The 23,197-nt window shown below is 40.9% G+C and overlaps 1 protein-coding gene and 1 long non-coding RNA gene across 12 annotated transcripts in view; one reads left to right on the forward strand and one right to left on the reverse strand.

Annotated features, from left to right (window-relative positions):
• The window catches only part of Fyb (FYN binding protein), a 142,813-nt gene that overhangs the window by 99,647 nt on the left and 19,969 nt on the right, over nucleotides 1-23,197 (forward strand). For 3 of the 11 annotated variants that reach the window (XM_011245328.2, XM_006519983.3, XM_006519986.1), the window contains 9 exons: nucleotides 7,630-7,676; nucleotides 9,823-9,842; nucleotides 10,335-10,369; nucleotides 12,354-12,474; nucleotides 16,365-16,524; nucleotides 17,999-18,143; nucleotides 20,115-20,137; nucleotides 21,228-21,321; nucleotides 22,320-22,457. In XM_011245328.2, coding sequence (XP_011243630.1) covers nucleotides 7,630-7,676; nucleotides 9,823-9,842; nucleotides 10,335-10,369; nucleotides 12,354-12,474; nucleotides 16,365-16,524; nucleotides 17,999-18,143; nucleotides 20,115-20,137; nucleotides 21,228-21,321; nucleotides 22,320-22,457 — 783 coding nt within the window. Of the gene's footprint in view, nucleotides 1-7,629; nucleotides 7,677-9,822; nucleotides 9,843-10,334; nucleotides 10,414-12,353; nucleotides 12,475-16,364; nucleotides 16,525-17,998; nucleotides 18,144-20,114; nucleotides 20,138-21,227; nucleotides 21,322-22,319; nucleotides 22,458-23,197 lie in introns of those variants that run through there. The other 8 variants (XM_006519982.1, NM_011815.5, XM_006519985.1 and 5 more) reach the window with 6 other exon arrangements.
• The window catches only part of Gm2245 (predicted gene 2245), a 49,877-nt gene that overhangs the window by 18,016 nt on the left and 8,664 nt on the right, over nucleotides 1-23,197 (reverse strand). Inside the window, exon 3 of the long non-coding RNA NR_155272.1 lies at nucleotides 3,943-4,042. This is a non-coding gene — a long non-coding RNA (predicted gene 2245). The remainder of the gene's footprint in view (nucleotides 1-3,942; nucleotides 4,043-23,197) is intronic.

The following is a 23,197-nucleotide window of genomic DNA, read 5'->3' on the forward strand; positions in this document are numbered from 1 at the left end:
CTGAGTATGGCAAGCTTTTAGAATGAAATCGTCACAAATGGCTCAAACAATCTGAAAGTTGATAAACCCTGGAGGCCAGTTATCATTTCGTTGAGATTATGAAAAAAAATGTATTTGACAATAGATCCTCTGCTTCAGGGGCCCTCCAGACCACCCATAAGTGTAATGACTCATTAAAAGGACTCCCAGGTCTCAGGGTTCAGTTAACAGAAGAGGCTGGCATTCAATAAGGTTAAGAAGAAAGGACAGCCAGCAGGTGGCGCTATCTAAGCACGGGTTTCCAGGCAATTCCACAAGCATGAGAAGGGCCTACAGAAACCACCGTTATGAAAAAGCAGTGGGTGTCTCCAGCAGCTTCCATCAGGAACCGGTCTGAGGTTGGTAGAAACTAAGGTTTGCACAGGGACTAGGGGGACTGTCTCATGGTTTCCTTAGGCCTGACACCTGTCAGAAGACCTAAAAACCTAGACAAAAAGCAAGCATTGTTGATAAGGCCTCACACAGCAAAAATACTTTTATCAACTAGGCAACTTTTACAGCAGTGTATAATTATAAAGAAAATGTGTTCCTCTGTCAGTCATAGGCCAGACTTGATAGCATATTGTTCTAAAACCCAGCATGGGGCCTGCTGTGCTGACTCTCTGAAAACCTCATTGCTAGAATCTGTCCTGGATAAGGCTGTAGAAGGAAGAACAGATTTCAAAAGCTGTGGTAGAGCATGGGATGCTAGTCAACGTGCCAGCTTTGCAGGAATCACTAAAAAAGGCAACATGCTTGGAGTCTTTTTTGTTTCTTTGTTTTTTGAGACAGGGTTTCTCTATATAGCCCTGGCTGTCCTGGAACTCCCTCTGTAGACCAGGCTGGCCTCAAACTCAGAAATCTGCCTGCCTCTGCCTCCTAAGTGCTGGGATCATGGCTTTTTAATTGGCATGTGGCAGGAATTCACACCTAAGCAAGGAAGGCAATACTGGTGTGTATAACTGTAAAGCCCAGAAATGGCTGCCTCAGGGATGGCTATGTCCAAGAATTCAAGTAACACCAAGAATGACTCCCTACAAATACACACACACACACACACACACACACACACACACACACCTCAAACAACTTCCCTCTAAAACCAACAAGATGGCTGCCAACAGCCCGCCCAGTAGGCTTGGACTCTTGTAGGCAATATTGTTTCCTTAAGTTATCTCCAACGCCCACTGATAGTAATAAACCTTGAGTCGTTTATAATCTCCATCATATCAAGGCTTCCTCTTGCTACGTGGCTTATCTATGACCAGCCAACTTCATAAAAATAGATCCAACTTAGAAGGAACTTGGAAAGAACAAAAGAGGCTGGGTGCTTTCCATTGCCTGGGCAATCTATACTTAGAGCACTGTAAAGTTAACTACGGTGTGCAGAAAGGGGGGAAGTGGGAAAGTTAAGGACCTCTAGGAGCTTAGTCGACTCTTCAAAACAGAAAACTCTAACAGTCTTAAAGTCCCCAACCATAAATTCCACAATGAGGAAATATCTAGATGCGAAATCTCCCCCGCTGAAGGGGAAGTTAGATAAATACATAGAGGAAATGAAAGCAAAATGAGCCTTAGTCATGCTCAAGAGTATGGAGGAAATGGCTGGGTTGGGTTTGAGGCAGAAAAGTAGAAGAGGCATGTGTTTCTAAGCCTCTTATCCCACCTTCAGAGCACCCTTGGGATGCTGTTCCCTCCCTACTCAGAATCCATTCACAAGTCACAACCTATTGGGCTTTTAAAATATTCACTGGGACTGGAGAGATGGCTCCTTGGTTAAGACTGCTCTTAACCAAGTCTCTTCCAGAAGTCCAGAGTTCAATTCCCAGCAACCACATTGTGGCTCACAATGTGATGGGATCTGATGTCCTCCTCTGATGTGCCTGAAGACAGCAACAGTGTACTCATACATTAAAAAAAAAAAAAAAGGTGTGTAAAATAGTCACTCAATAAACCTTCAAGTCACTCCTCTGTGTCTTTTCTATTGAACTTCCGGGAAGGCCATGCACAAAACAGAGATCTCTGCTTCTATATGAAGCAAGGGCAGGAGAAACAGGAACTGACAGACAGATGGAAGACACTGCGGTGGGCAGTAAGGGTCAAGTGCTGAGGGAGAAAACAGGAAAGGAAAACGTGAGGGGTGTTACAGGCAGCATAGCGTTACAGCTTTAAACAGAGATGCGAGGGAGCAAAGATGCAAGGGGATGTGGGCGTTGGGCATAAAGCTGTGGGGGAGGGGCTGCTCAAGGCAGAGAACAGAAAGGCTGGAGTCTAAGGAGGAGGCGGGCAGAATTACACTAACAGCAGCAAGAGACACAATGGGGAAAGAGCCCGCTGTTGTAAGGGCTCTGCGTGCTGTGACAGTCTGCGACTGTCACGGTAAGTGAGATGCGAACCCCGATGGTTGCAGCACAGCACCAAGGTTTTTTGACTTTTGTTTGATTAAGGCCACTTTAAGTAGATGGGCAAACGCGGAGGCAGCACCAGAACCATTTAGACGGTGCAGAAATGCAGGCAATCTACCAAAGCATTCTAGCCAAGATGGGCTGTCCTCTGCAGAGGCGGCAAGAAATGTCTGCACTGTGGATACATTTTGAAGGGAACAGTAGCAGAATTTGAATTTATTAATGAAACTCACAGTGAGGATCGTGTGTGGTCTTAGCAACTGGAAAGTGCCTGCCACAGGAGCATGAAGTTTGTGCCCATCACACATTTAAAAGCATGTATATGGAACCCCATTTCTGACGAAGTGGAGGGGTTACGGATATGGCAGAGGCAGGTAGAGTCCCGAGGCTCATGGTAGCTAAATCAAGGGCTCTGGATTCACTGAGAAATACAAAGTGTAACGTGATAAAGGAAGATTCCCCAACTTCAACTGCCGGTCTAGACATGCATGCACACACGTAGAAAGAAACTGGAAAGAGCCAATTCAGAGTCTGTTCAAGGTGTGAAGCAAAGACACGGAGTAACAACTAGGATGGGAAGAATTTTGGTTCGTTTCTGTTTCTGTATCTTGAGTCAGGATCTCATGTCACTATAACCTAGGCTGATATTAGGTAGCAAGGGTAGCATGGAGCTTATATGAAAATGACAACATGCTTATATATGGTGATAAGAAATAACCAGCAAAGGCAAAAACAATGCTGTAGGCTGGGAAGAATTTCTGGAACAGAGTCTGGCTCAGCCTCAGTGAGGGCTGGGCTAAATGACTGACAGGTTAGAGCTTCCTGGGTGCACAGTGGAATCTCCAACCAGGAAGTGGGGAGGGAATTTGGGGAGATGGGGACTTTGACCATGCAGAACCTGCTCAGCTTCTGAAGTTATTCTAGGGAATAATTTCTAATCATGTCCTTCAGATCGATTTATGTTTCAGTCTGAAAGGTTTGAAGGTAAATGGGAACCAGAAGTCACGAATCATTTCAAAAATCTTGAGTTTGTGGGAGGCATGTTACCGGTATTTTAAATTGCATTCTTTCGCCACCTAGTGGGCAGAAAGCAGGCCGCTCATTACATTTTCCTGTAGTCTGACCAAGTGAAATGAAATCGGAAGGGGGAGCTTTTTGTTGTTAATGTTCAAGTCCATGTCTTTGACTATAGCACATTTCTTAGGGCTGTTTTAGAAGGAATCAGAATTGTATCAGTATAACCCATCCTTCAGATGGAACCCTGGGTTGAGATTTTATATACAAAGCAAATTTTCTGGGTATTAATAGTAATAAGACAGGAAACGTGAGGTAATAAGAAATAATAATGAATGGGAAGTGACTAAGGTCAGAAAAGGAAGGGCCAAGCGTTCTCCCTGAAGTCACTCTAGTTAGGACCAGGGATTGTTTCAAACAAGAATGTACCAGTGTGATCTTGTAATCAACTACAAGTGCTTTGAATTTTCCAGAACTGGACACTTGGCACATCAGATAGCCTTACCTAATTCCATTTGGCAATATTTGGCTTAGGCCAGTCATCGTTTGGAAATTTCTCATAGGTGAAATATAGAAAGACGTGTTCCCAAGGGAGGGGTCCATTCCTGAAAAGGGCAGGTATAAAAATAACGATATGTGTCACTTAGATTTCTTCACAAAAAAAAAAAAAAAAATCAGCAGTAAAAGGTTAAAAGCTAAACTTTTTTTTAATTAGATATTTTCTTCATTTACATTTCAAATGCTATCCCAAAAGTCCCTCATACTCCCCCCCCCAATCCCCTACCCACCCACTCCCACTTCTTGGCCCTGGCGTTCCCCTGTACTGAGGCATATAAAGTTAAAGGCTAAACTTACAAAGAGTAAATAAGAGCATTAAAATAAAATTAAAAAAATATATAGTTTCACATCTTTAAATGTTAAGATATAGAGCCTTTGTTTATTTGTTTTTGGTTTTACCTTCCTGGGAATTGAACCAGGACCTCACAGGCACTAGGCAAGCACTCTGTCACTGAGCTGCAACCCCCACCCCACCCTAAGAGTGCTCCAAAATGACGGGCATAACATTAAATGAATTTCATTTGGTTCTTTAGGCTGCGCAGGAAACAAAGGGCTGTAGTGAGAAGCCGGCTTGCAGGGACTCATCTCCTCAGATAAGCTTCCTGCTCTTTCTCCTCCCTGCCCACTGCCTCCTCTTGGCTGCCTGTGGTCAGCTGTGGCTGGTTCCTTTCTTCTCTCTGTGAAACTCTTCTTTATGCCTTCCTGGAACACTGAGCAGTTGGTGGCAACTGGACTTGGATCTTTTCAGGACATTTGCATCTATTTCTTATCCTCATCTTGGTCCATTTTATTCTCCACTGTCATGGCCATTGGGGTCACTATTTCATACTTAATATTTTAATACTATAAACTTCATGAACTCAGACCTATATAAAATGGCATCACACTTTATATGGCATAATATTGAGTCTATGTATACAAGTAACATCTCCTTGGGTGAGAAACACTTTGACTGAATGTGCCAATGCCTTTTGTCTTATTACTATTATTTATTTATTATGTATCCAGGTGTTTTAGAAAGTAGTCGATGAGTCCAGTGGGGGATGATGATGGTGATGGTGATTACATCATTTTAAACAAATGGCAATAATTCATTTGGGTGATAAAAGTACCCCTAGTCTCTGTATCATTAGTTCATTAAAAATACAAACACACCCAGAACTAGCAAGACAGGAGTTACTCTAAAAGTATTTTCAAAATGATAACTTTTATAGTAAATTAGCAAAGTGACAATCTATTTTATCAAAGGTTTTGTGGTCTGGTTATAGATAGAGACTTTGTAGCCCTGTAGAGGTGGACTGATAACACCCGGAAGCAGCAAAGGGCAGGCTTTGGAACTGGGTAATAACCTCCCAGAAGAGGCACTTTTATGAAAAACTTGGGTCAGGGGTCTACAGCAGGGGGATGACATGAAAAAAGAATACAGGGCGAGCACCTGACTCCAATCTCCAGAATTTACAGAAAGATGGAAGGACGGACCCAACCCCAGAGCATGCTTCTTCTGACCTCTACTCATGTGTCCGTGCGCGCACGCGCACGCGCACACGCGCGCACACACACCCTAGTAACAGTTCTTTATTTTTATTTATTTTATTTTATTTCATTTTATTTTAGAGATGGAATTAACCCAGTAAACCCCCCCCCCCCCCAGCTAAGCATGGAGAAAGAGAGTGTCCGAGACAGAGTGAGGATTCTGTAAAAGCAAAGCAGTGGAAGAACAGAGTTCATTACTCAGCCCTGCGCCCTGCTCACCGTGAAAAGGACATTCATTGGTTGAATGTCAGTGTATTTTATGTCCAGAGTATTTACGTTCTCAGTAAAATGCTATTCCTTAAAGCTAAGGTGAAGGACTTATGTTAAGAGATAGGTTATTTCTCTGCCAGTGAAATGAGCCAACTCAAGCCAGATTAGAATATATTGAAGTCAGGTTTATTGGGGAGCTGCTCTTGGATGAGTTCACTAACCCCAAAGACCAGGCCAGGGAAGTCACTATGAGTGTGTGTGTGTGTGGGGGGGGGGGGGGGGGGGGAGAAAGTGTGTGTGCCCGAAGAGAGAAAGAGAAAGAGAAATGAGGGAGAGAGATCAAAATGTCTGGATTATATAGGCAGGAGCCTTTTGGGGGAAGGGCAGCTCAACCCCTAGGCTGGAAAGTTCAGGGATGGGAGCAGGGTGTGCCAGGTATGGACTGAGGGATGCTGGGAGAACCTTAAGTCCAGATCTGCTTTGATATGTAAAGTAAGCACTTCATTCCCCCAGCTCAGAAACCAAACATTACTTAATTTCCATTGTAAAACTTGTTCTTCCTTGTCCACACCTAGCAATCTTATTTAAATAATTATTTCCAACAGGATCCTTTTTTCTTTGCTTTGCTTTGTCATTGAAATGGAAACTTATTATATAGTCCAGGTTGGCTTTGAACCCCAGAGTACCGCAATTATAAATAAGTATGTAAGTACAAAGCTACAGCAATTGTTCATTACTGATTGGACCACCCAACTTCAGGCGGCTTCAACGTGTTGGCTTGAAGGTTAAAGTGACTTAACCATTCTGGGATGTTGCACGTCCCATATACAAATGTAATATACCGACTTTCCTTTTTAAGGATTTTGAATACCTTAAACCAATGGTTCTCAACCTTCCTAACGCTGTGACCGTGATCGTTTGATATAGTTCCTAATGCTGTGGTGACCTTCGATCATAAAATGACTTTGTTGCCACTTCATAACTGTAATCTTGCTACTGTTATGCATTGTATGCATATATCTTATATGCAGGATATCGGATACAGACTCCCAATGTGGGTCATGACCCACAGGCTAAGCACCACTGCCTTAAATGGACGTCCCAAAGACTTCACTACAGAAACCCCTCCCATGACACTGTAAAAGCTTTGGAATTAAATCAGTTCCTTTAAAGAACCCAAGAGCTTTTGTGATTAAATTACTAAGTAAACCCCATGTGTTAGCATAAGATATCGAATCAGCCATCAGCAGGACACAGGCCTCTCATCCCAGCACTCAAGGTTTTGAACCATGGAGGTTATTAGGTCAAGGCCAACTTGACCTGCTAAATTTTTCAGTCGTAGTATGCCTGTGTGCCTTAACTTTGACTAAGAGCTCACAGCCTAAAGTCTTTGATAATTCATGTTCATATTTTATGTATTCATGCATTTATACCTTTCGCACGGAGGTTTGCCTACCACCTCAGTTTTTCTTTTTTTTTCCTTGCAATTTATTTATTAAGGAAATCAGATTGTTTGCTTGTGGATGTTATGGCTAGCCTTGTCTGGGTTTTGCTGACTGGGTCTCTATTAGAAGATTCTCTGCCTCCTGAAGATTGCTAATTGAATGCAAAGTTGGCTTGATGACATTTGGTTTTTCTTTCTTACTGTTTTATTTTTGGTTTGGTGTAAAGCTTGTGTCTAGATGATAGTGTATTTTTTATGTTATTTATCATTATTTTATGTGTGAGAGTGTTTTGCCTGTATGTATGTGTGCTGTATACACACTGAGTGTCTACTGAGGCCAGAAGAAATTTCCATTTATATGTATATGTTTATGTATATTTTCACTTTAAGGCAAGCTTCTACTTTATTCTCATGGGTGTTTTTCTTTTCTTTCTTTCTTGTTTTCAGACATCCTATAAATGACGAAAATCAAGATGGTGTCATGCACTCTGATGGTAAGGAGTAACTTTCTTCTTCTTCCTTTTTTTTTAAAATCTGAAGTACATGTTTGAATTAGTTAAATGTCATGGCATCCTTAATGGCCAGTTACCATCACTGGCCTATGCCAGGTCCCCTGTTTTACTTATTTCTTAGCATTCTCATGCTCCATTTCCTTCTCTTTCTCACTACAGACAACATCCTACAACACTCAGTGTGCATTTGTACATATTCTTCTCATATGATTATATGTAAGGACACACGTAACTTATATGAAAAGCAGATTCTCAAGTTTTCTTTTTGAGAACACTCAGTGCATGGGTTTTCCAGCCTCTACTCCATGACTGTGCACACATTTAGTGTGTGGTTAGTAGGCACCGCCCAGCACAGCATGGAATGCACATCTGCCTCACTGGGAGTGAAGAAACACTGCAGTGCTCCTCTATGGTCTCATCCAGGTGGACCTCAGAGACGCCATTTCTTCACAGAGAAATGGCAGTGGAAAGGCTGGTTATGTGCTCCAAGGTAGAGTTACTTTGCTGGATAGGACTAGAGTGCTCCTCAGAACTGATACCCTGTCTACAGTCTCAGCCACAAGGCACGGATGTGGCCATGTCCCCACCTTTCACTAAGCTTTCTCATCGTTTTCCCAGTCTTATGGTATAAAACAGATCTCATTTTAATTTTTATACATTTTATTTTTATTAAACTTATTCTGTAGCCTCTCTGTACACTTATATCATATACTCTGTACACTTATACCATACACTCTGCCCCGCTCAGCCTCCCACCTCCCTCTTCCACTCCTACCCACACAACACCACTTCCCCACTCTCCTTTCTATTTCATGCTTCTGTTTTGTAACCCACTGAATTTAGCAAACTACCTACATTCGAATGAGTGTGGACCCCTCTCCTGGAACATTGGGAACCCACTACTGGCTTCATCGCTGAAATCAGCGCCTCTCCTCAGCTAATTCATATTGGTTTTCATTTCATGATTCTGTTTTCTGCTCTTGAGTTTGTATACAGTGCCAGTGTTCTTCCAACCAAACTCAAAGTAATTCATGCTCTTCCTATAATTTATGGTGCACCCCTATAGTATATCGACTATATATGAATGTGGGTATGTGTGTGCATATATGATGTGGCCAATCGGAAGTTTTCTTAGTCCCCGTCTTAGGGTTACTATTGCTGTGATGAAACAGCACATGGGGAGGAAAGGGTTTATTCAGCTTCCACACTACAGTTCATCATCAAAGGAGGTCAGAACAGGAACTGGGCAGGAACCTGAAGGCAGGAGCTGATGCAGAGGCCATGGAGGGGTGCTGCTTACTGGTTTGCTCCTCACAGCTTGCTCAGTCTGCTTTCTTATAGAACCCAGGACCACTAGTCCAGGAATGGCACTGTCCAAAATAGGCTGGGCCCTCCCCAATCAATCACCAATTAATCTATAGGCTTTCCTACAACCCAATTTTATGAAGGCATTTTTTAAAAGTGGAGGTTCCTTTCTCTGAAATAACTTTAGCTTCTGTCACGTTGGCATAAAAGTACCCAGTACAGTCCCTGAGCTCTTTTCTCTCCCTTTGTCCTACCTATGTGTTTTAAAGCAATACAACATTGTTGTTTTATTATGGCTGTGCTTAATGTTATTATCTTAGTAACATAATATCAGATCATGGCTTGATATCTGCCAGGGCACATTTTACACTAGGCTCTTGAGTCGTCTTTTTTAATTTAATCACCTTAGCTTATTTAATTCATGAAAGTAAATCCTCAAGAAAGAATGTGCCAATGAGTGTGAACTATTGGTGATTTCCACCTTCCCACCCCCTGCCCTGCTTTACATCATTTCACATAAATACATGCATCAAATGTACTATGCCCCACATAAAGCAAATAATAGGTACCATAATTGTTATTTAGTTTTGCATTATCTTATAAAAATTAATAAAATAACTTTGTCATTAAATTACAAGTGTTAAAAATACCAAGCACATCTTTTATTTTGTGCTTTAAAAGGTTAAGTTCCGTTATACTTTCAATTGTTATAAGTACTATTTTATTTTAGTTATACTTTCAATTGTTATTAGTACTATTTTATCCATTTTGAAGTGTGTCTAATTACAGCATATTGTCTTGTTTTGTTTTTTCAATCCTTTAGGTACTGGAAATCTAGAAGAGGTCAGATATTTTTATATCTCTTTTTCTATCGCTAAAATGGGAATGCCTAACAATTATTATGATTCACATACTATTGTTATAAACAGACAAATAAAAAGTTTTACAAGTCCCAATGGTATTTTTTCCTTTTCTAACCTCACTTAATTCAAAGGCTTGAAATAGTATATGCCAGCCAGCATGCTGACCCATGGTAGGGAAGGGTAACGCTGAACATGTGTCTGGCTGCATAGCTAAATTATGAACAAGACAGAGAATTCAATTTCCTTTATTTTGTTCTTAGTGTCTCTCACAGTTAGAAAGAGAGAGAGAGAAAAAAAAGGAAAATTCAAATAAGCCAATTTAGGCTCAAATTATATAAACTCATAAACATTTTAAGGAACAATTTGCCAATGAGATATGTGTTAAACACTTATTTTAAGGAATAAATTGTCAATGAAATATGTGTGTGACCTTTTGGAACAATCACAGTAATTATCTGATATTTCTTGACAGGAACAAGAGAGTGAAGGGGAAACATACGAAGACATGTATGCAGTGCTTTCCTTACCATGTTTTATAAGAGGGCAGATGGGTATGCAAAAGCACTAGGAAGGAAAAGCTTTATTTACACTAACGGTTGGCCTGTCATGACCTTCCTTATTTTACTACAAAGGACTGAAATTGGTTCACTTCTTCAAGAACTCAACATGGGACTCTGGTGACAAACTGCCATGTGGGACCTGAAGCCACTTGAAAAACAGTCAGGGAATAGACTCCAAAATCTGTATCTTTCTCTCCCTTCCTCCCTCTCCCTCTCTGTCTCTCTGTCTCTCTGTCTCTCTCTTTGTCTGTCTCTCTCTTTGTCTCTCTCTCTCTCTCTCTCTCTCTCTCTCTCTCTCTCTGTGTGTGTGTGTGTGTGTGTGTGTGTGTGTGTGTGTGTGTGTTGTATCTTCTTCACCCAGCTATTATGGACTGTACCAGATGCCCATGTTATAGTCTATTGAGTAGATATGAAAAATGACTCTGCAATGGAGTTTAAAATAGACTAAGAAATTGCTTGGAAACTGCCTTCGTTTGGATTTCTATTGCTATGAAGAGATACTATGACCATGGCAATTCTTAAAAAGGAAAACATTGTTTAATTGGGACTGGCTTACAGTTTCAGAGGTTCAGTGCATTATTGTCATGGTGAGAAGCATGGCAGCATTCATACAGACATGATGCTGGAGAAAGAGCTGTGAGTTCTACATCTTGATCCACAGGCAACATTTGCAACTGACCCACCAGACCTAGTTTGAGCATATTGAGACCTCAAAGCCAGACTCCACAATGATATACTTCCCCCAACAAGGCCACACCTCCTAATAATGCCACTCTTGGTGGGCCACACATTCATGCCTATCAGTCTATGGGGTCCATTCTTATTCAAATCACCACAGAAAGTGTGTGGAACTAGTAGTAATCTTTTTTAAAGGTATTTATTCATTCACTTTACAATCCAATATAAGCTCTTCCTCTCCTCCCAGTACCCGCTCACACAACTCCTCCCCCCATTTCACCTTTCCCTTCTCTTTTGAAAAAGGGAATCCCCCTTCTGGGTGTTTTACACACACACACACACACACACACACACACACACACACACACACACACCAGCACATCAAGTCACTTCAGGACTAGGCACATCCCCTCCTACTGAGGCTAGACAAGTCAGTCCATTTAGGGGTGCAGGATCCACAGTCAGGCAGGTAGGCAACAGGCTCAGGGACAGCCTCTGCTCCAGTTGTTGGTGGACCCTCATGAAGACCAAGCTGCTCATCTGCTATATATGTGCAGGGGGTCTAGGTCCAGCCAATGATCGCTCTTTGATTGGTGGTTCAGTCTCTGGGAGCCCCCCAAGGGACCAGGTTTGTTGACTCTGTTGGTCTTCCCGTGGAGTCCCCGGCCTTTTCGGGTCCCTCAATCCTTCTCCCAACTCTTCATAAGACTTCCGAGCTCCATCTTATGATTGGGTGAGTCTCTGTGTCTCTTTCCATTGGCTGCTAGGTGGAGCCTCTCGGAGGATATTTATGCTGGGTTCCTATTTGCAAGCAGAGCAAAGGATCTTTAATAGCGTTCGATTGAATGCTGAGCTCAGGTGTCTTAATTTCCTCTGCCCAATTCTTCAACCTGTTCCATGGAGTCTCTAGATTAGACTGTGTCTGAGGAACTGCGCTCACGCATGCCTAGGAAAGTGCGGGGGCGACTTGCTAGTATCAAGGACAGGGGCTTTCTGATCAGTGCCTTCCTCCTTGTGGTACACGCTGCAGCGGGGAGGAGCTGCACTGCCAGAGAAGGTATTTGTAGCTATGGGCTCCTCTGGCTTTACAAACAATCTCACACAGCCAGAGTTCTCACATCTTTAGCTTCTTGCCTTCATCTCTCATTTTTGGAGACCTCCTTCTGTAGTGGGTAGACAACACCTCTGCACAGCAGTTCCTGACCTACAAACACCTGCACATGTAACCACAATATAACAATTTCTATTCACAGAGATTCATCTAAGGAACGAGACAAGAAACGGGAAAAAGAAGAAAAGAAGAGGTTGGAACTAGAACGAAAGGAGCAGAAGGAGAGAGAGAAGAAAGAGCAAGAACTGAAGAAGAAATTCAAGGTGAGAGTTTACTTGCTGATGAATAAAGCCATAGCATCATTTTTGTCCAAAACATCATCTTACCCTACCATCAAAAATGAAATGGGATTAATAAAATAAAATAAAACTAGCTTATAATTCGTGGGTACCCAGGGATTTTCTGTTGACAGAGGAAATGAATACATCATTACTGTGTGCCATGAGTCTGGACCCACACACAAGATGTCCCAATGGCACATCACAGAGTGGTGCTTTGAACATAGTATTCCTGGATGAACCACATTCCCTGGAGTTACCAGAGACCCTGGTCTCTGGATCAAACCATACACTTTAAGCCTCATACTTAGTGATAATCTATGACCTGTTGCCTCTCATCCCTCTTTAAATGCTTCAACTTCCGACCTTTATCTTCTCTGAATGCTGGTAACTGTCACCTCTACGGCTACCCCTACTATGCTACATGCACAGGCTGAACTCTCATGGCTGTGCCATCTTTGATGATGGAAGCCATCTGGTATGTTTCTGGGGCCTCAGAAGTATTTGGAGCAATGATGTGAGTTACAAAACTATTCTTCACTTCTAAGGGAATTCACATGGTTTTCGTTAAATATTTATTCCTTTAAGTATTTATTTCTCTAGAGAATTTGATACATGGGATTACGAAGTGTGACTCATGTATAACTTCCCAGTGCATTTGTTATGTTAAAACAAAAGTTTCCCAGCATGCTGCAAGGAAAACACCCAGCTTGGAGTCGTTGGGACAGACATAGATTCCAATTCCAGCTGTACATACACATTCTGTATTCTCAGACTTATTACTCACTCCTTGGGATTCAGATTCTTAGTCTTTAAAGTGAAAATAAATGACACTTTCCATAGTCTGTTACAAGATTAAATGGAATATTATATGAAAGCCTCTATATCTACTGTGAGTCGTCATGACATCTTGGAGAAAGTCTTCCGTGTACAAGTAACGTTGCGATCGTAATGTAAAAGCTGAAACAGTTTACTTACACAGAATCCGTGACTACTAAGATGAATGATCTTGAAGGAAACATTTAATGCAGGAAAATGCATGTAGTGTACTTTTCACAAGAGAGTATCCATAGTTTTCAAGGATTTGACAAAGACTTTGCCTACCCAGGAGAACTGTAGTAGGCAGCCATATCTTAAACAACAACAACGATAAACAAACAAACAAAAACAGAAACAAAAAACAAGGCATTCAAATGTCATCCAGGACTTTTGATTACCAAGAAGAGAATTTCAGTGGCCAAGCAGCCTTCACACCAACCCCAAGCAAAGCGTTAGAGGGATTTTTAGTTACTCCCTGCACAGGGCCACAGCAGAGCTCATTGCAAGGGACAGGGAGATGTGTCGGAGAGTCATGCTACCCCAAAGGACTTGGAATCCAACTGACTGGCTAGCCAGAAAGATTTTGGACAGTACTTTGTGTCCTGCCTGTGAGCAATGTCTCCTCTTCAGGAAAAGGGATATTTATTGACTTAGGGCAGTTTTTATATATAATTAGCTTGGAGTTTGAGAGATGGCTTAACTCTTAAGAGCACTGGCTGCTCTTCCAGAGGACCTGGTTTGATTTTTAGCACACACATAGTGGCTCACAAACTGTAACTGCAGTCCCTCAATGGATACTGCATGCTTGTGCACAGACATACATGCAGACAAAACTCCATACACATTAAACATTTAACGAATAAATAACTTCTCTAGGGAATAATTTTATACAATAATAAAGCCTCTATGTTTAAGGCAAAAAAGAAAAAAAAAGGATTTGAGGTTAGTTTGGGGAAAAAAGGTAATACATTGCTTCCCACATTCATTCAAATAATTTTGTTAATACGAAACCAGTATAGAAGTCATATCAGTGAATAGGAACTCAAGAGCCTGTCAAGTCTGAGACCTATATTTCACTCAGATGCTAATAGACACTGGGGTTCATAAATGTGAGAATCCATCAGTGTAATGGCATATCATAATTAAATTTATAGTTTTTCTTTTTTGCTGACATATCAATTTATTGATACTAAAATAAATTTGACTTTATTAAGAAATCATCCTCGCCAGGCGGTGGTGACGCACGCCTTTAATCCCAGTACTTGGGAGGCAGAGGTAGGTGGATTTCTGAGTTCGAGGCCAGCCTGGTCTACAAAGTGAGTTCCAGGACAGCAGAGCTATACAGAGAAACCCTGTCTCAAAAACCAAAAAAGAAAAAAAAAAAAAAAAAGAAAAGAAAAAAGAAAAGAAATCATCCTCAAAAACTGGCATGACACTATGTATTTCACTGAAGTCATAAGAAAGTGTCAACAAGTAACCAATTCATACTCTGGACACTGCATGAATTCAAGCCCACTGCAGCTGCAGATCTGTTATTCAAATATTCAGATTACAGATTGTTTACAGAGTCCAACTATATAATAAAGCCAGCTCAGCCCAAAACCTTTCTACTTGAGTCTGCTTTTACTAATAAATCCCATAATTGATATGATAGTTGGCTATCAATTTATGCTTTTAATTAATTAATATGTCACCTAATTCACAACATAGGCTCAATGAAACACGTTCTCCCCCCCCCCATCACAATCCATACTTATTTGTCAAAAGATGAGAGACATCCTATTAAAGACAGCCATTTAGGAAAAGAAAATTAGGATCTAAGAACTCATGCCTTAAAATATATTATTCTATTAATAAATCATCATACTATTCAAATATTAGTTATGAAAACTTTGCCTAGTATTTGTTTACTATTTTTGAAGCTATTTATAAACTGCTATCTTATTTGTAGCAGATAGTACTTACTACAAGTTTATATTTCAACAAGCAAAAGAAAGGAATTCAGGAACAAAGGAAGGAAGGAAGGAAGGAAGGAAGGGAGGGAGGGAGGGAGGGAGGGAGGGAGGGAGGGAGGGAGGGAGGGAAGGAGGGAGGGAGGGAGAAAGGGCTAGTGTACATCAGTACATATGCGGTCCCATTTACTCGGTGTTTGTTCCAGAGGTCTTCTGCTCATCAGACCCCCACCACTCTCTGATGAACCACACATACCTGTTCCCCTGGTCTCTGTTGGTCTTGCACCACCTCTGTGGTTTGGTGCTTAACTCTTTCTCTTTTGTATCTTTTCTTCATTGTTCCCTCATAAATTACATCCCGTTGCAGCTTCTCTTCCCCCACCCCCTCCTAGCCCTGCCCCCCCTTCACTCCACCTCCACTTCTCTTCAGAAAAGTTCAGGGCTCCCATGGATATCAACAAAATATGACGCATTAAGTTATAGTAAGGACAGGCACCACTCTTCATATTAAGGCTGGATGAGGCAACCCAGGAAGGAAAAAAGCATCTCAGAAGCACTCAAAAGGGTCAGGGATAGCCCCTGGTCCCACTCTTAGGAGTGCCACAAGAAGCCAGTTTACACAACTGTAACATATATGCAGAGGGCCAAGGTTAAACCCACGAGTCAGAGCTAGACCTCCCTCCATCTCTTTCCCTCTGCGTGTGTGTTTGTGTGTCCATGTGTGTCTCTATGTGTGTCTGTGTGTATCTGTGTGTGTCTCTGTGTGTGTGTGTGTGTCTCTGTGTGTGTTCATTTTTTCTGTATTATTCTTTGACTAGATCCACTAGTAAGACCCCCTGATTGTCAGTTCACTCTCTGTGAGCGCCTGTGAGCCCTGGGTAGTTGGTTCTGTGGGGTTTCTTTGGTGTTCTTGATCCCCTGGTTCCTACAATCCTTCCTCCCCTTCTACAGGGTCCCCTGAGGTAAGCCTACTGTTTGGCTGTGGGACACTGTGTCTGCCTTAACCCCTTTAATAAGAGCACACACCAGGAGTGACTGTTGTGGAATTATTGTCTTTTGAGATTACATTTTTAGTGTTTTTTCATTATGATTTCTACCTTGTAGCTCACGGGCCCCATTCAAGTCATCCACCATGCAAAAGCCTGCTGCGATGTCAAAGGAGGAAAGAATGAGCTGAGCTTCAAACAAGGAGAGGACATTGAGATTATCCGCATCACAGACAACCCAGAAGGAAAATGGCTGGGCAGGACTGCAAGGGGGTCATGTGAGCTCGCCTTTCCAGGGGCTTGGAGGCTTCCGGGGCTAGTCAGTTTCTTATCCCCCCACCACCTCTCTCCCTCCCTCCCTACCTCTCTCCCTTCCCCTTTTTCTCCCTCTCTCCTTCCCTTCTGCTGTCCCTTTCCCTCCCTCCCTCCCTCCCTCCCTCCCTCCCTCCCTCCCTCCCTCCCTCTCTTTCCCTCGATTGGGTGTCTGTATGTGTGTGTGTATGTGTGTGTGTGTGCGTGTGCGTGTGTGTGTGTCTGTGTCTGTGCCTGTGTTCATTTTTTTCTGTATTATTTTTGGCTAGTTTTATTTGAGAACTTTATATAACATGTTTTGATCATAGTCACCTTCCTCCCCCAGCTCTTCCCCGATTCAAACTCTCTCTCCTTTTCAACCAACTTTGTATCTTTTTCCCTCCCTTTCTCCCTGATCCATAGCAATTTATGTTACCCAAATATTCTTGGATGTGTGTCTTTTCACTGGCATGTGGTCTACACCAGGGGCTATACCTTAGAGGAAACTTACTTGTTCTTTTCCAATAACTATCAATTACCAGTCACTTGTTAGTTAGGAGTGGAACTTCATGCCCAACTCCCCTCTCGTGTTGGGATTTGACCTGTCTAGGTCTTGACAGGTCTTGTGAATAGTATCACAACTGCTATAAGTTTGTATGTACAGTTGTCCTGCTGTGTCTGGAGGACGGTTTTCTTCTAATTGTCTGCCTTTTTCTGGTCCTTAAACTCTTTCTGTCCTTCTGCAATATCCCCGAGCCTTGGAGGAAGGGATACTATACATACCTTCCATGAATATGCTACTGGATAGACAGAGGGGGAAAAAAAGGATAGTTCTCTTTAGTGAAGAGTGATGTAAACTTTTACAAAAGTTATTATGTTCTTCATTTCTGTTGGGGGAAAGAAAAGAAACGTGTCCTGCGAGGCACTTTAGAATCTTCACATTGAATTTTTTTAATTTATTTTTTTTAGTTTATTTATTTAAGTAAGTACACTGTAACTGTCTTCAGACACTCCAGAAGAGAGCATCAGATTTCATTACGGATTGTTGTGAGCCACCATGTAGTTGCTGGGATTTGAACTCAGGACCTTTTGGAAGAGTAGTCAGCGCTATTAACCGCTGAGCCATATCACCAGCCCATTCACATTGAATCTTGACTCACTTTAAAGAGTCACAAGTTAAGTCTCTAACAGAGCATATAAAAACCACAGAAGGTCCTTAAGTCAAGGTGGCAAGCAAAGAGACCTTTAATGTTTAATGAAGTACCATTGGTTATACCCATGCGTCCATGCATAGGTGTGCACATATGTAGCCAGGGGACCAAATCCAGAGCTCTAGGCATGTTAAGCTCCATTCCCAGCCCTGAAGAGAAGTCTCTAAGAGTAAGTGAGCAATTGATACTTCAAAACACACTCTCAAGTGTCTAAACTCCAGGTGCCCGGACCCTTTTCTCCCTTTGGTAGATGGTTATATTAAAACAACTGCCGTGGAGATTGACTATGATTCGCTGAAACGGAAGAAGAACTCCCTCAATGCTGTCCCACCAAGACTTGTTGAAGATGACCAGGATGTCTATGATGATGTGGCTGAGCAGGATGCCCCTAACAGGTGTGTGACACACCCAGGCAGCGAGCAGACCACTGCCCCCTTGCCAGACGTCATGTATTTCAAGATTCCACAATTGTACCTTCCATGTCACCTAATGCCCTCAGTCACCAAACTAAATCACTGTGTACAACCCCAGTGTGAGTGAGTGCAGGGCCCTCTGAAACTCATTATCTTCTTTTACTTGTTGGCCACACACATCATGTGCTATTTGAAACACAGTGGGTTGTATAATTGTGTTAAATGTGTTGTCCGCTACACAACACTCTTGTAGTGTTCATTATGAGTTGATCTTAGGGACATGCGTAAACTAGTATGATTTGAGAAACTATGAAGAAGAAGAGGTAAAGTATACCACACATGCGTGTGTGCTTGCACACACACACACACACACACACACACACACATACTTTTTCACCCTTAAATCTCTGAGTCTAAATACATTTCATGTCATTGTGTAAAAATATAACAAGAAAGAGAATGGCTTCCACTACAACTCCAGTATAGGCCTAAAATAAATCAGATCTCAATCTTCTATAATCCATAGACATTCAGTAAAAATCCAACTTTCCAGTGTCTAATTACACCTAATTACTCCACTACATTAGAGTGGCATTTCCTCCTAGAAAAATAAACACACTTTCACGGAGCAGAGGAACAAAACGGAAGTGCCCTATTTGGAGAGGCAAATAAAGGCATCTTCTCCCACATGCCAGCACGTTAGTTTCTCATGGCTACACTGAAATACTTGAGACCTGTGACTTATAAAGAGGAAAGGTTTGTGTAACTGGTATTTTGGAAGTTCCACTCTGAGATCAAGGAATTGTATATACTACATACAAATATAAATAAATTCACCCTAGAGACGAAATGAGCATGTGGAGCTCTGCTCCTAGCGTGCGATACGCCTGAGGCTTTGGCTGTGAGACTCTCGGAGGGGAGACACTCTCCAGGAGCATCAGTTATCCAGAACACAGTTCTAAGAACTGCCTCTTTCAGGGGAGGAGCAGAGAAAATAGATACGACGGCGACTGCTAGAGACAGTGTGACAGCAGTTTCTAGAGGGTGATGTACCATGCCATTCTACAAAGTTCCATTGAGAGCAGTGTGCCTTTATTAATTATCCAGTGGTCTGTATCAGACTAGTTCCTTACACTGGCTTATAAAACGAGTGTTCAAGTTGAGAACCAGGGTACAGTTGTCCTGCATGGAGATAACATCACATTTGTGCCTGCTGCTGGTACAAAGACCAAAATGGGGTCAGCACACAGCTAGGTTCAAAAGGAGTTAAACCCCCGGAATCCCAGATTCCTTCCTGCAAAATGACAAAATTGTACAAGCAGACGTCTTACATTTTTCCAGTGCCCACACTTGGCTCACACAGGGAGACACAGGCCAGAGTACCTGACTATAAAAGCTAAAATAGAAATTCTTGACTGTTAGGTAAAAAAATAAAATAAAATAAAAATAAAAAACAAACCCGACCTGGGTTTTGAGAGATAAAAGTCCTATCAAGAGATCAGCTTATTTTATTTTCTCTTAAAACAAGGGTGTAATGATATTAGATTAAGAGATACTGTGGGTCTAAGATACTGAAAATGGATTTAATTGGTGAAATGATAATTGTCCTAATTGACTCCTAAAATAACACAGGGTGGCTTTTAAAGTAATTTTAAATATAATGTGTAATGACTGAAAACTGCCTAATGGGAAGTTTACTGAAAGAAAGCAGCCTTCAGTGTCGTGAACTAGGATGCTAGAGCTCACTGTTTCCTGCCGGGTGCATATTGGTTACATTGTTGCCCTGCCCCTTCTGATCTACTACACTTAACATTCTTCTTGCTTTTCCTGTATTTCATCCTAGTTTTAAGTAGAATGTAAATATTTACAGTCTGCTCAGTGTTTGAATTTCTATTCTTGGAAATTAAATCATTCATTCATTAACACATTTCTTTTTTTCTGTTTCGTTCCTAGCCACGGTCAGAGCGGAAGTGGAGGTGAGACACAAGCTTTCTGTTTGTAGTCTTGAACATGTTTGAAAATGTTAATGAGAAAACACTGTAGTTTGCTGACTGTAAAGAGGAGTTTTTTATATTTCTGTACATCAAGTCAAGGGTTTTAAATATAATTTTATTGGTACAGCCATTGTACCACAAGATTTCTGTGTAAGCATGTAATGAACTTTATCATATCCTCCCCAACCCGTACCTTTCTTCCTCTTCCTCTTCCTCTTCCCCCTCCCCTTACTTCCTACCTTTGCTCCCCTAGACCATTTCTCTTCTGCTTTCTTGTCATATATACATACATCATTTTATAGATCTGTATAGGAACCAGAAATTAAAGACCCAACAGGATCTTCAGGAGGGAAAGTCCTCGGAGTCTATGACCCAGATTCTAGACCTGGTCACCAAGTGACTGTGACTCGGTCACCTCTGTCTTCCACGTTTGCTGTGGATCCTCGTGTGACTCCACTCTCAGAGTGCCTGGGATAGTCTTGCTTTCTGCACACTGTCTGAGTGCAATTTAGAATAAGAAGCCTCCCCAGTACCATGCAGTTTTTATCACAATTGCTCTGTAGTACAGCTTAATGTCAGGCATGATGATTCCACCAGAGGTTCTTTTATTGTTGAGAAGAGTTTCTGCTATCCTAGGTTTTTTTGTTATTTCAGATAAATTTGCAAATTGCCCTTCCTAACTCTGTGAAGAATTGAGTTGGAATTTTGATGGGGATTGCATTGAATCTGTATATTGCTTTCGGCAAGATAGCCATTTTGACTATATTAATCCTGCCAATCCATGAGCGAGGGAGCACTATGTTTTCTCATATTAATTCTCACCCACACATTTTACATCAGATCCGGAGTGTCCATCATCCCTCATTTCTTTATGATGGCTTTGGCCCTAACACGCTTTAAAATAATCAATAAAGCAACTGATTTAGGAACTATCTACGTGGTAGTGAGAAATGCAAAGTTTTCCACTTAAATGACTAATACGAAAAAGGGATGCTTTCCGCAGTCAAATGGGAGAGAATTGTATCAAAATCAGAGTGGCCTGTATGTGATCAGGTTGTACAACTGACAAAAGATTTCCTTCCTAATCCGAATGAAGGGATGTTCCCCCCGCCACCAACAGACGACGAGATCTATGACGGAATAGAGGAGGAAGATGATGACGATGGGTAAGAATAATCACTGAATTGCTTTTCCCCCATGGTATCACATATATGACAATTTAATGTTCATCTCCAGATAGTATAAACAGTAGAAAATGTTGTTCTTCTTCGGTCCTAAAATTGTGAGAAGGTTTAATTGTCATTAAGGGTAAATCATAAAGGATAATTGTATCACACTGTAAACAAACTAGTAAATTGAAAAATCTCATTTATGAGAAAAAAATGAAAGAAAAGAGGACAAATTACAAGTGATGTGGATGTTTCTATTTTTTTAAAAGAATCTCACAATCATTTATCTATTAATCAATAATACTTTTACAACCATTTCTAGAATTTATTAGTTACATGGCTGTGGTGTCTTCTGCATAATAACATAATTATAGCTGGGCGTCAGGGCTCATACCTATAATTCTGGGACCCCAGAGGCTTAGCAGAAGCATCACTTGAACCCAGGAGCTCAAGGCCAGTCACAGCTGCTTCGTAAACCTGGAGATAACCTGAGCTGTAGGATGAGATTCTGTTTCAAGTAAATTGAGACCTTTGTTATCTGTGGTAATTTCATAGCAGAACTGGTATTGAATATTTATTCCTTTGCTTGATAATAAATGCCTTTATTTTTATAATTATAATTTATAAAAATCTTTTGAGTTGATAAATCTTCTTTCCATTTTAAAATAACATATTTAAGATCTAGTGTATATTTTACATTAGTCATAAATAATTCCAAGTCAACATTTTAAACTTAATTCTAGCTGACTTGTCCTAGCTTTGTGTTTTAGAAACCTAAATAAATCTAACTGAATAACTAAGAAATGACTAGCTGGGCAAAGGAAATATTCACTCACCAGCATGTATAAATCTAGCAACACCATATTATTGGCTAAAATGATCTATTTACTATTATTTATGGTCAGCATAGTATAATTACTTAAACTCTGAATGTCCACGCAATGTTTTCATGGTTTGCTGATTATTACATTCTGTCAATGCCTGATGCTCCCAAGATCCGTGCCACAGGTTGACGAGAAGACTAACGCATGGTCCTGGGGGATTTTGAAGATGTTAAAGGGAAAAGATGACAGAAAGAAAAGCATTCGAGAGAAACCTAAAGTCTCTGAATCAGACAATAATGAAGGTTCATCGTAAGAGTCAACTGACTGCCTTCAGTGCACAATAACTACACTAATATTGGTTTAATTGAATGCTACTAATATTCTATAACCAATAAGGAAATCCTGTTGAACTTACACCACTTAACTGCCATTTTCCATTAATCATCATACACTCATCTCACAGTGTAATTAATTACATCAGAGGACCCCACTTATTCTGAAATTATTGTGTAATTCTAAGGTACACTTTACTTTCCCTGCAAACTTGCATAAATACCATAGATACACACACATGTGCACATATGCACACACTTTTAAGAACTCAAGCACACACAGTCATTCATGAACATACACACCACTAGGATCTCTCTCATCAGAACAATCATCTAAAACTTTACTATTTTGATTGCAAGCCTCCATTTTACTGTATGGTATTTTATACTGACTACTTTTAAAACTCCATATTCTCTATTAAAATTTAATTTGTTAAAATCTAAGGCATAATTTAGAATTTTTTTCTAAATATAAAATTGAAATTTTACAATAGTAATTTATTTTTTAAATTATATGCATATACAGATTTGTTTTCAGTACTTCAAGTTAATCTAAATAACTAATGCATAAACAATTTTCAGCCTCAAAACAGCCCCTTAGTGTAAATTCCATGGATATAAATTTGAAGAATCTTAACCATGTACAGATGAGTCTTTCCGTTTTTGCATTTTTCAGTGTGTTCACATTTAACTGAAACCCTTATACATTGTTTCACA

Source organism: Mus musculus, chromosome 15 (assembly GCF_000001635.26).
Source record: "Mus musculus strain C57BL/6J chromosome 15, GRCm38.p6 C57BL/6J".
Classification (NCBI taxonomy): domain Eukaryota; kingdom Metazoa; phylum Chordata; class Mammalia; order Rodentia; family Muridae; genus Mus; species Mus musculus.